The 11,832-nt window shown below is 39.0% G+C and overlaps 1 protein-coding gene across 1 annotated transcript in view; it reads left to right on the top strand.

Annotated features, from left to right (window-relative positions):
- The window catches only part of LOC123019042 (transmembrane protease serine 12-like), a 31,005-nt gene extending 19,173 nt beyond the window's left edge, over positions 1 to 11,832 (top strand). Inside the window, exons 4-6 of the mRNA XM_044421481.1 lie at positions 3,442 to 3,707; positions 5,668 to 5,810; positions 10,983 to 11,832. Of these exons, the coding sequence (XP_044277416.1) occupies positions 3,442 to 3,707; positions 5,668 to 5,810; positions 10,983 to 11,216 (643 nt within the window). The 3' untranslated portion in view covers positions 11,217 to 11,832. The remainder of the gene's footprint in view (positions 1 to 3,441; positions 3,708 to 5,667; positions 5,811 to 10,982) is intronic.

Below are 11,832 nucleotides of genomic sequence, written 5' to 3'. Positions count from 1 at the left end.
AGGGCGACAGTATACAGCCTTGCTGTATACTGTCGCCCTGCCTATTTAACTTATATGCAGAGCACATCATGAGAAAGGCGGAGCTAGATGAATCACCAGTTGGAATTAAGATTGCTGGGAGAAATATCAACAACCTCAGCAGATATGCAGATGATACCACTCTCATGGCAGAAAGTGAAGAGGAACTAAAGAGCCTTTTGATGCGGGTGAAGGAAGAGAGTGCAAAAGTTGGCTTGAAACTGAACATTAAGAAAACTAAGATCATGGCATCCGGTACTCTCACTTCCTGGCAAATAGATGGGGAAGAAATGGAGGTAGTGACAGATTTTATTTTCCTGGGCTCCAAGATCACCGCAGACAGGGACTGCAGCCAAGAAATTAAAAGATGCTTGCTCCTGGGGAGGAAAGCTATGGCAAATCTAGACAGCATACTAAAAAGCAGAGACATCACCATGCCAACAAAAGTGCGTATAGTCAAGGCTATGGTTTTCCCAGTTGCAATGTATGGCTGTGAAAGCTGGATCATAAGGAAGGCTGAGCACTGAAGGACTGAGGCCTTTGAATTGTGGTGCTGGAGGTGCTGCAAGTCCCTTGGACCACAAGACAATCAAACCGGTCAGTCCTAGAGGAGATCAACCCTGACTGCTCTTTAGAAGGCCAGATACTGAAGATGAAACTCAAATACTTTGGCCACCTAATGAGAAGGAAGGACGCCCTGGAGAAGAGCCTAATGGTGGGAACAATAGATGGCAAAAGAAGAAGAGGGACGGCAGAGGATGGGGTGGCTGGATGGAGCCACTGAAGCAGTCGATGTGAGCTTAGGTGGACTCCTGGGGATGCTGGAGGACAGGAAGGCCTGGAGAAGTGTTGTCCATGGGGTCGCGATGGGTCGGACATGACTTTGCGACTAACAACAACACATATAAGAATGTATTTTTATGATTTTTCCTGATTTCTGTAATTCACAAAGTAACTCAAAGCTCACTCAAGACATCACTCATGGACCTGATATTAGACAACATATTTTCCTGGAAAGAGAACAATCTGGCTTGAGTCATACTCAGGCACACAGGTCATATTTGATTTTAAATAACCCACTTCTGTTGTGGGGATGGGAAGGGAACAGGAAGTTAAAATGGCTTAAAGTACTCAGAGTCTAATACACCTTAAGCATTGATTTAGTATGAAATAAACATTACCCATAATACATCCAGTATTCATTATTTATTTGTGGCACTTGTATACTGCACCCCATAGCCACGAAGCTCTCTGGGAAGCTTACATTACATTGCACTGCACTGAAAAATAATAATTAAAGCAATCTAATTATATGTATTAAATTATTTAATATATATAAATAATAAATAAAAAGTAAAAATGCCTTGGGTGATCCTGGTAGGTGACTGGTCTAGTGAGACTTATCCTGTCCTCCTGAGAGCATTGCTCTTGGCTTCCATGACACTCTCAAACACCTTACCATGTTAAGGTGTGCATCCAAGAGGTGGTAATCTTGACTACTCACTTCTTTTACCAATTGGCACAATCCAGCTGAAGAGGAAGCCAGGCCCTCTCCAACAGGGCTTTTACAGCCTTCGCAGTTTCTGCTGACATACATTGCTGGTTATCTGTTGAGATGCCACCTGGGCTCAGCCGTTTAGCTTCACCTCCTACTTATGGTAAAATGTTAGTGCAGATATCTCTTTCAGAACAATGAAATTCTGGATCTTAAGCACCTTCTCTGTCTCCAGTACTTATGTTTGTTACAATGCCTTTATATGAGACTTCACAGAAATATTATTATTATTATTATTATTATTATTATTATTATTATTATAGCATTTCTATGCCATTTCTAATAGAGAAGAGAAGCAGCTTGCTTACCTGGAGCAGTATTTATTTAACACTTTTATATACCATTGCAATAGTCTCATGTCTCTCTGGATGATTTACATAATAACAGTAGTAAATAGCCCATTTTAATTATTATTATTATTTGAACTATTTTAATGCCAAAAAGTTTCCCAGAGCTGGTTACATATAATCTATTAAACAAGATTGTCCCTGCCCTCAAACCTATGATCTAAGAAGACAGACAACAAAAGGATCAAGGGGAAATGAGTTACTTTAATTGAGCTGGTAGGATAACCTTTCTACTAGAATGACTATTGGTGCTGACAACTGAGGGAGGAGAAGCAATGTCTTCATGGAGCAGGTTTTTAACAAAGTTGGCAAGAAATTTGAATTATTATGAATTATTCTTCATTCAAATTATAACTTTCATGATGTGTGAGGAACTATATAGTATGCTCAGTGAGGATGCTTTCCTTTGAACATGCTAAATCTCAATCTCCTTAGGCAGCTTCATTCAAATTTTCCATGTAGCATGAAATGTCTCCTATTCTGGAAACACAACACTATAGCTCTACATTTTGGCTATTTTTTATACAAATAAGAGTAATATTTGTCTCCTTCTGCATTCAAATTACGGCTTCCTCAGTTTGTAAGTAAGTGTGTGGCGTGCCCAGTGGGGTTCTTTCTTTCTTTGAACATCAGGTCCCCAGTGCAGAATCACAAACTACTATTGCATTTTAACTGTTAATATTATTTGATCTTATCTGGCCAGGGCGGCTTATTTTATATTGTATTTTTTGGATTTTTAATGTTTATATGTGTTGCAATTTATTTTATAATTGCTTTTATTTATTGTTTGTAAGCCGCCCCGAGGCTTCGGTGAATGGGGCGGCATAAAAATGTTTTAATAAATAAATAAATAAAATCTAAACTGAGATCAAGGTTTTCTTTGCAAAATGGAGCAGCTGCTGTTCAAGAAACACAAACCCAAATCTCCTGGTGAATGTGTACAATGGCTTTGGCAGTTCTTTGGGGCCTGGCTTTTGTATTTGTGATGCTGCTTCATCAGACAATCTGACCTGGCATCCATATTTCAGTTATAGAAAAGAACTAGAATGTCAATTGGGGTTAACTGCCACCATCAAATCAAACCAATTATGATACAGATAATAATACATACATTACTGTATTTCTTTAAGATGGTGCCACAATGCCATTTCAAGTTAGTTGTTGGAGAAGAAATTTTATATTGAAATGGAATTGTTGTTGCACATGTATTGCACCTGCTTTAAAAAGTGTTACTTCTGTATTTATCCACCTGCACCTATATGTTTTGCAGGTTGTTTACTCATTTTTATATTAACATGTCACATAAAAACAAGTTCTCTAGGCATAATCAAATTATTTTGAAAGAGAACAATACAATGCAAATGTCTAAAGCACATTGCCTGCAGCAGTCTGCTCTTTGTTCCCTGTTTAATCTGAGTCTGGTTGCAAACTTAATTAGTTTTGTACAGACACAAGCCCTTCTTTCTGAAATTCTAGTTATTTCATAAACTTGATTCCTGAAAGAATTTTATTCTGTCCTAGGGACCCAGAGATTTGGAGGGCTGTGTTTGGTTTGCATCATCTGTATAGTCACAAGACCTATGCGATACGACGCCGGGTTACGAAAATCATGGTCCATTCCCGCTACGACAGAGAGTCCCAGGAAAATGATATTGCCTTGTTCAAGCTAAGCAAGTCTGTCATGTTCAATGAGTATGTCCAACCCATCTGCATTCCTGACAAATATCTAATTCTGGCCAAAGGCACTAAATGTTACATAGCTGGATGGGGAATGCAAAGCGAGAATGGTAAATCTTTTACTTTTCCTTTAAACGTAGAATGATAATTAATTTAGTAACCTTAGAAAGCATCTTTGCCATAAGTATATTTGGAGCCCTTTCATACATAATACACAAGGAAATTCTGGTTTATCAGTGAGTACATGCCAGGCTTAGTTCCCTGTTGGGTATACCTTAGTTCTCTACTGGGACAATTTGTTGAATTCATACATTATATTTTTTGGATAAACAATTAGACCTGAACAATTTGTGTGAAATAGTTCTCTCCCATTTTTCCAAGCATTAGACTTTAAAAAAACAGCTTTTTCAGCATTCTTTTGGAATTAATCAGTGGGACAAAATTTCCAGATAAGCTTCCACCTATCTGCAATAAAAGTTCAATCTTTTTCTGAATTCATTATTGACTAGCAATTAGCCAACTGAAGTTCTCTCAATTCCAGTTGTTTGCTGTTTTAATCCAAGAAAGCATAGATTAATGGTGCAGTTTTATGGTCTCTGTGAGCAAGTCCAAGGACCCCAAGGCTTTTCTTTCTTGGAGAATAGAGGGAGCGCCTTCACACAAGACCCAATCTTGCAGTCTTGCTGAGGAAAGGAATGTAACACACATGTACTCTGATGTTGGAAAACACAAAAAGGAAGTGTTTCAGGAGAGGCTTTGAAGCCATACTGTGCTTCCAACATGTTCCTGGAATGGAGGAGGAACTTCTTCAGAGCTACAGCTGGTATAGATAATGTCCTTCACTTTGCAATTACTAGATAGGAAAACTATAAATGGAAACTAGCCAAAATTTGCAAAATGAAAATGGGAAATGCTGTGTACAATCCTTTTGAAATATGCAGGAATGTAAACATCTGGACAATACTGAATCAGTCCATCTAGAAAAAGTACAGTGATCACAGTGACATCTGATCACAGTGATGTCTGAACTCTGTGTATCTTTATACACAGCCACTCAGACTGCTGACTAAATCGCTGCATTTCTGGAAAGATGAAAGGGGAAGGATGAATGGAGGATAAATGGAGTCCTGTACACAGCTCTGTATTCACCTGTAGTTGGCATTAGCTATCAACTAGAGCCAGTGTAGTGTAGTGGTTAAGAGCATGGGACTGGGACTCAGACGATCTGGGTTTTAATCCCCGCTCAGCCATAGAGCCCACTGGGTGACTTTGGGCCAGTCACAGACTCTCAGCCCAACCTACCTCACAGGGTTGTTGTTGTGGGGAAAAGATGGAGGAGGAGATGTAAGCTGCCTTGAGCCCTTTGAAGGAAAAAGGCAGGATATAAATCGAAAAATAAATAAATAAGATTAACTAACTGTCGCAGCTTGGGACCAGGATACCTGAAGGAATGTCTCCTTCCTTATATGCCCTCATATGCCCTTAAGATCTGTGAGAGAGGCCCTGCTCCGAGAACCCTCCTTGAAGGAGATAAAAAGGATATCTACTCGGAGGAGGATCTTCTCTGTGGTGGCGCCCAGATTATGGAATGTGCTCCCCAGAGAGGTGTGCTTGGTGTCAAGTTTATATTTTTTTCGGTACCAGGTTAAAACCTTTTTATTTAACTGTTATTTTAAAAACTAATTTAAATTTTAATGTTTAACAGTTGCTTTTATTTAATTTATTTAATTGTATTTTTTGGTTAATTGTTATTTATTGCTCTTTTATTGTTGTTGTTTTAATGATTGTAAGCCATCCCAAGATGCCATGCATAAGGGACGGCATACAAAAGTTTTAAATAAATAAATAAACTAGAATTTGTGACAACTCTTAAGTCCATGGCAGTATTCTTGAGCCTTGTTCTGCCAACAAATGTAGATAACTCTACAGTGCACAGGGTGTGTGAGCCTGATGCCTCAGAGAGTTGTACTGAATAAAGAACTACCAATATCCAGCATGTTTTCATATTGCTTGTTTCAGAATGCTAAATATTCTGTAATACTCCAGCACTATCTTATGTTTTCTTTTCAGGTACACCCAGTTATCTATTACAGGAGGCTGAAATAGAAATTTTCCCTCTAGAAATCTGTAACAAAATGGACTGGTATGCAGGGACGATATCACAGAACAATCTTTGTGCTGGCTCTGAAACTGGGCATGTTGATAGCTGCCAGGTAAACTGGAGATAATTATTTCTCATCTCTCTCTCTCTCTCTCAAAACCGAATGTTGTGCTTACTAGGTCAAATAGTGTTATACAGTGAGAAGTCACAGAACACCGAAGTTTGTTAGGAAATTTGTAAAAGAGAAGGTAAAATTCAAGCGATTATCTTTCTTGCATAAAATATATAAGATTGTGAGTGTGTGTGTAATTACAGTTGAGACAGAAAAACTATTGCTATTGTTAATGGATTGGATCCAGAATAATTAATCATGATTAATAGATCCCATTGATTTAATTGGGTATAAAAGTATGGAATTTATGCCAAGAGATACTGATCTCAGTCATAGTAACAGTGAACAATTCAGTGAATGACTGCTGAGGCCTTGCCAGATTGCTGAGGCCAAACTGTGTGTGCCTGTCTACAGCTGCAATGAGACCCCAGGTAGTACATACCTAGGGAGATAGCAGGAAAATCAAGGATCTCTTGCCAAGGTAGGGGAATAAAAAGGGAAATTAAAAATTGGGTGTTTTGTTTTCCCTCCTGGTAGACTAACTGACTGGAGCTGTTTTGTTGACCAACTCTGTTTTGGGGAGACCATTAACTAGAAAAGAAAAAGTAGGGCTAATTATTATTTTTGAGTCTGTATGAGAGGCATGTTTCCTCCCCATTTCTGACTTCCTGCCCCTGTACCCCAGGGGTGGAATAGTGTCATAGCAGTATATTGTGGGTTTGTGGACCAGTGCACCTTACAGGGTGGTTAGATACTGTGACCCAGCCATCCTTCCAAATCATTAGACCAATGATTTTGGTCTTCTTTTCTGCCTCTTCTCACATTTACACCCAAATCCCAAGAAATCACATATTACAATTATTTGCAAATGATTTAGCATCGGACAGCTATCTGAAGGGTAAATAAATTAATAAGGAGCTTCCCTTAAGGAAGAGCCTTGCATGATCATGAACAGTGAGGTCAGACTGAGTAAGCCAAGTTATGAAAGTATCTGCATTTGTGTAGCAATGACTCTAGCTCAGTGATGGCGAGCCTTTTAGAGACTGAATGCCCAAACTGCAACTCAAAACCCACTTATTTATCGCAAAGTGCCAACGCTGCAATAAAATCTGAATACTGAGGTTTTAGTTTAGAAAAAACAACTCCTAAATTAACATCTTTTGTCTTAAAAGAAAAACACAGTAACAGAGCTTTCAATGATACAAACAGCTTTTTATTGAAATGCTTTTGCACAATTAATGTGATATCTGCTGCTGTATGCATGCTGATAATTTGTCAAACCTCGGCTCATACTTGGCTAGTTTGAGAGCAACACATGCAGCACTCAGGTCATCTGTTAGTTTGTTTCTTGTATCAGATGTGATATAATTCAAAGCTGAAAACAGCTGCTCACAAGCATAAGACGATCCAGACAAAGTAAGGAAAGCAATCCCAAGTGCTTTCATTGACTTAAAATTATTTGGCAGAGAATTCCCCACTTTAAGGATTTCATTTTCAGAACTACCAACTGTGCTGTCCTTTGTCATCCCTTCACTCTGTCTTCTCAAGTGTTGCACGCAGGTCATAGACTTTATTTTTCCAGATAGAGATTTCTTGAAATTCCAATAGCTCCATTTCCAGATTTTCAAGATCTAACCAGTGTAAGCAGGAAAGATCAAGTTCTTCAAATCTGGCCTTATCTGGAGAAGTAAGAAAACACAGGGTTGTCTCCATCTTACAGAACTGTAAAAATCTGTTAATAAAATTCTCCTTTGCAGCTGCTACAATGCTAGAAAATTCCTTGTAGGTTTCCTGATGGCTTGTAGGATTGTCTGCAAATGTTGTAGAATTTTCTAAATGCATTTTTAGAGTTGGAAAATATTCCAGCTGCCCACCTTCAAGGTCTCTTTCAAAAACCTGCAGTTTTCTCCCAAATGTTTTGATATCACAAAACATCCTTTCTGCTGTTTTCCCTACACCTTGTAGTTTTTTGTTCAGTACATTGAAGTGTAGTGTAAAATCTGTAAAGAACATAAGGTTGTTAAGCCAGGCCGTATCAGTGAGCCGTGGATATTCCTGCCCCTTTTCATTCATAAACAGCCTAATTTCATCCAATCAGGCTACAACTCTCTCCAGGACTCGTCCCCTGCTCAGCCACTGGACATTTTTGTACATAAGCAAAGTATTATACTGTGCCGGAACCTCCTCAAGAAGTGCTTGAAACTGTTGAAAATTAAGAGCACGAGCCATGATGTAATTCACCATTTTTGTGACATTTCTGAAGATATTGTCTAATTTTTTGCTACTTTCCCTGGCGCAAAGAGTTTCTTGATGTATAATATAATGATACTGAATGACTGGATGTTTTGCTTCTTTAACAAAGAACTGTATGAAACCAGATGTTGCCCCCACCATGCAAGGTGCCCCGTCACTAGTAATTGAAACCACTTTTTCTGGTCTTCTGTCTTGTGACAAAAAAGCCTCCACCGCAGCATTGTAGATATCCATCCCTTGTGTTCTTCCAGGCAAAGTCACCAGTTTCACCAGCTCTTCTCGCATGATGTCACCAACAGTATTATGCAAAATTACTGCTAGCCTTGCATGCTTATTTATATCTGTGCTTTCATCCAAGCACATGGAGTAACAGGCTGCCTTTTGTAAGACGGTGGTGAGCTGCTCACTAACATCACTTGCCATGCGCAGGCCTCGATCTTTAACAGTACTTCTGCTAAGTGGCATTTCAGAGATGTGTTGCATGATTTTACCCTTGTTTGGGAAATCATGAAAAAGGGCATTACTCCCAGACAGGGCCATTTTGATAATATCCCCATCAGAGAGGGGCTTTCCATGTTTTCCTATGCACAGTTAAATTTGAAAGCTGTCAGCTGTCAGATGATTTGTTTTAGAAAGATAGTTGCAAAAACTGTGATACTGGGAATATTTCCTCAATTTCCCTTCAAGAAACTCTTTCAGTTTCACCAAGTTCAGCAACACTTTTGTGGTTGGTGTCAAAGTGCTGTCTGACACTTGATGTGCGACACACAACACTTTCACTACACAGAATACATAATGCTTTCCCACTGCATTCAGTCACTCTGTCCAAGCCTCTTGGAATGATCTTCCACTATCTGTTTTCAGTTTTGCTTTTTCTGCTGTAGTCATTTTTTGGTGTTCAAGACTACAAAAAACATGAAATTAAAACAAATGAAGCACCCTATAAAAATCTATCCCTGTACCAAAAATAGCTAACAATATTAGTCAACACTAAAGAATTGGATATTCCCTAAATCAACAATCTATGGCAGTGATTTTCAGCTGGGGTTCCTCTTGAATTTGCTGACCACCAGCACAAGGAGGCAATGTTCCACTGACCACCAGCTTTTGGCCTGCTCTGAAAAAGGCATCTGAGTGTATTTCCTACCTGAGTGTATTTCGGAAGCTCAGGAGTCCTGGCCTGGCGCCCTTAATCTTTCCGAATATGCACATGGCTGCTGGGGCAATCCAGTGCCCACAGAGAGGGCTCTGCCTGCCCCTTGGGGCATGAGTGGCATAGGCTCGCCATCACTGCTCTAGCCCTTACAGTTGGCAAGATTAAATAATAAACTAGGCAACTTACACAAGCTGGAACCAACTGGGAGTTTTGAAGAAAACAAATAAATATACACACAAATATCTCTAGAAAGTACTAATGTAACTTGTCATACCTTTTCTGGAAGCCAGAAAAGCATAGGATAGGATAGAATGGCCATTATTTTAGAAAGTTATAAAACATTTGGATTTGGGCCACATTTGTCAACCTGAATAAATCTAATGTAGTGATTACCTTCAGCTAAATTAACAGTTACTGGCCACCTATTTAGGGCCTTCATACTACAATCAGCTACAACAAAGGTTCTCACTTTCAGCTTTAGGACTTAAGTCTCTGAATCACTGGTAAAATTGAGAAAAGAAATGTGGAATCAAAGAACCCTTTTCTAAGTGTATAACTGGCACTGTGCAGAGTATATTTTAATAAAAAGCAAATATTAAGATTTCCAATGAAAACACTGACAGAATTCTTAAGCTATTGTTTCACCAAGTCTGAACACTATTAGGAGATAATCTAGGTTCTGGAGAATAAAGCTGTAAGTGTAGTGAAAGCTACATGAACAGAAAAAATACTTTGATGTGCAATTTTCTTGTAAACAACTCCCCCGCCCCACACCTCCTGGAGAGAGCAGATGGGGCTAGGGAGAGAGACTGGTGTCACACCATATTCACTGCAACTGCACCTGCACCTGCCCCCACCCCTGGAGACTTTTTTGGGGCTTGACATATTTGGGCAGAATCTTTGGGTGGGCACTGAGGAGCAGTGCCAAAGGGCATTACCTGTTTGATGCTGTTTTGGCACCGTTCAGGGCTGGGACTCCTGGCCTTGTCCATTTGCTGTTGTTTATCGCTTCCCCAAATGATTATTTTGTTGTTCTCATGTATATTTTTAAATCTGTAAACCGCCCAGAGAGTCGAATGGGCTATGGGGCAGTATAAAAGTGTGATGATGAGGAGGAAGATGACAATGATGTTGCAAGTGCCTAGCTGTAGGTAGTGTAGTGCAAGCAGATCTATCCAGTTAAGGCCTTCTACAGACACCCCTATTTTCTAGCAATCAGTAATTTTATAAAAAGTATCATGATAGGCATACGTTAGAGTTAGTAGATCACAATGGCTGTACTTTTGCAACTGTAAGTGCAATCCTCTGAATCCTCTGAAGAAACCTGGCTGATGGTAAAACAGCATGCATTAGTGCTTGCAACCCGTTCATGCCTAATTAACATCTAGAACGCACTGCTAAAATAAACAGGAATGAAAAACTTATTGTGTCAGCCAGAACAAAGGTGTTTTTAAACAAAGAACAAAGGATTTATAAGCCAAAAAGAAACACTGGTGTGTGATACTGGCTTTTAAGATGTTCAGTCACCCAAGAACCCTAGTCCAAACATGGTAAACATTTTCATTCTTGGTTAGCTTAGGTACACCTGCTTGTGGGAAAAGTTAAGAGGATGTAAAAGGGCTCCCTGCACTAGTATGCAGCATGTCCTTGGTAAAGAAGGATTCTTGGAAAACTGGCTTACCACTGCATGTGAATACAGCCCTGCATGGTAGATTTTCAGAATATCACGAGCAATACTCAAATTGCCTCCTTTTATTTTCCAGGGAGACAGTGGTGGTCCTTTGATGTGTGGTTTCCAAAATAAGAAGTACTATCTGATAGGAATCACCAGCTATGGCTATGGCTGTGGCCGGCCAAAATATCCGGGAATCTATGTAAATGTGTCTATGTACAGAAGCTGGGTAGTGTCAAGAGTCAGCAAAAACCCCACTGCAAACATTCAGTGTGTTTTAAGCCTTTTGACTGTGGCATGGGTAACCATCAGTCTTGTTCTTTGAAAAGAAAAGTTCACTTTGCATTCTGTTAGAATTGCTTTAAACTTACTGCTTCCTCTTGCAAACTAGTCTTTTCAGCAAAATTATTTCAACAGCCAGTAGGATTTGTAATGTATTATTTTATTCCCACCACGATTATCATCCATAACTTAGGTATATAAACCGAAAGGCACTGTTTAGTTCCATATATATGTTTTATCTGCTCTAAATGACCTGATGGCAATTGTTTTTCAAGCTGGTCTAAAGAGATAATGCATAGTTTTTGTTTGTTTGTTTTTAAAGCACTAGAAATTTTTTTACATCTAGCATGCCATGTAATATATATTTTACCCCCCAAAATAGACTGAAAACATATTTAATCCATAATGCTGTATATGAGGATATAGAGAGGTATATATGACAGATGCCAAATGTTTCCATACTATTTATAGCATTTTAAAAATAAACTATATGTTGAAGTAGGAAGTGGATATCGTGTTTGAAATTTAGGTTTAATATTTCTTCTGTCCTTTACTCTTAACTGACAGCATCAGGGAGACAAATGCAGGACCCTATTTGTTACATACAAGTTAATTTTCCCAGCACAAATCCTGAAAGTGTTTGCCCACATACAAAATTA

The sequence above is a fragment of the Varanus komodoensis genome, unplaced genomic scaffold (assembly GCF_004798865.1).
Source record: "Varanus komodoensis strain SLA01 unplaced genomic scaffold, ASM479886v1 scaffold12, whole genome shotgun sequence".
NCBI classification, from domain to species: domain Eukaryota; kingdom Metazoa; phylum Chordata; class Lepidosauria; order Squamata; family Varanidae; genus Varanus; species Varanus komodoensis.
This window is presented reverse-complemented; position numbering and strand designations above follow the sequence as displayed.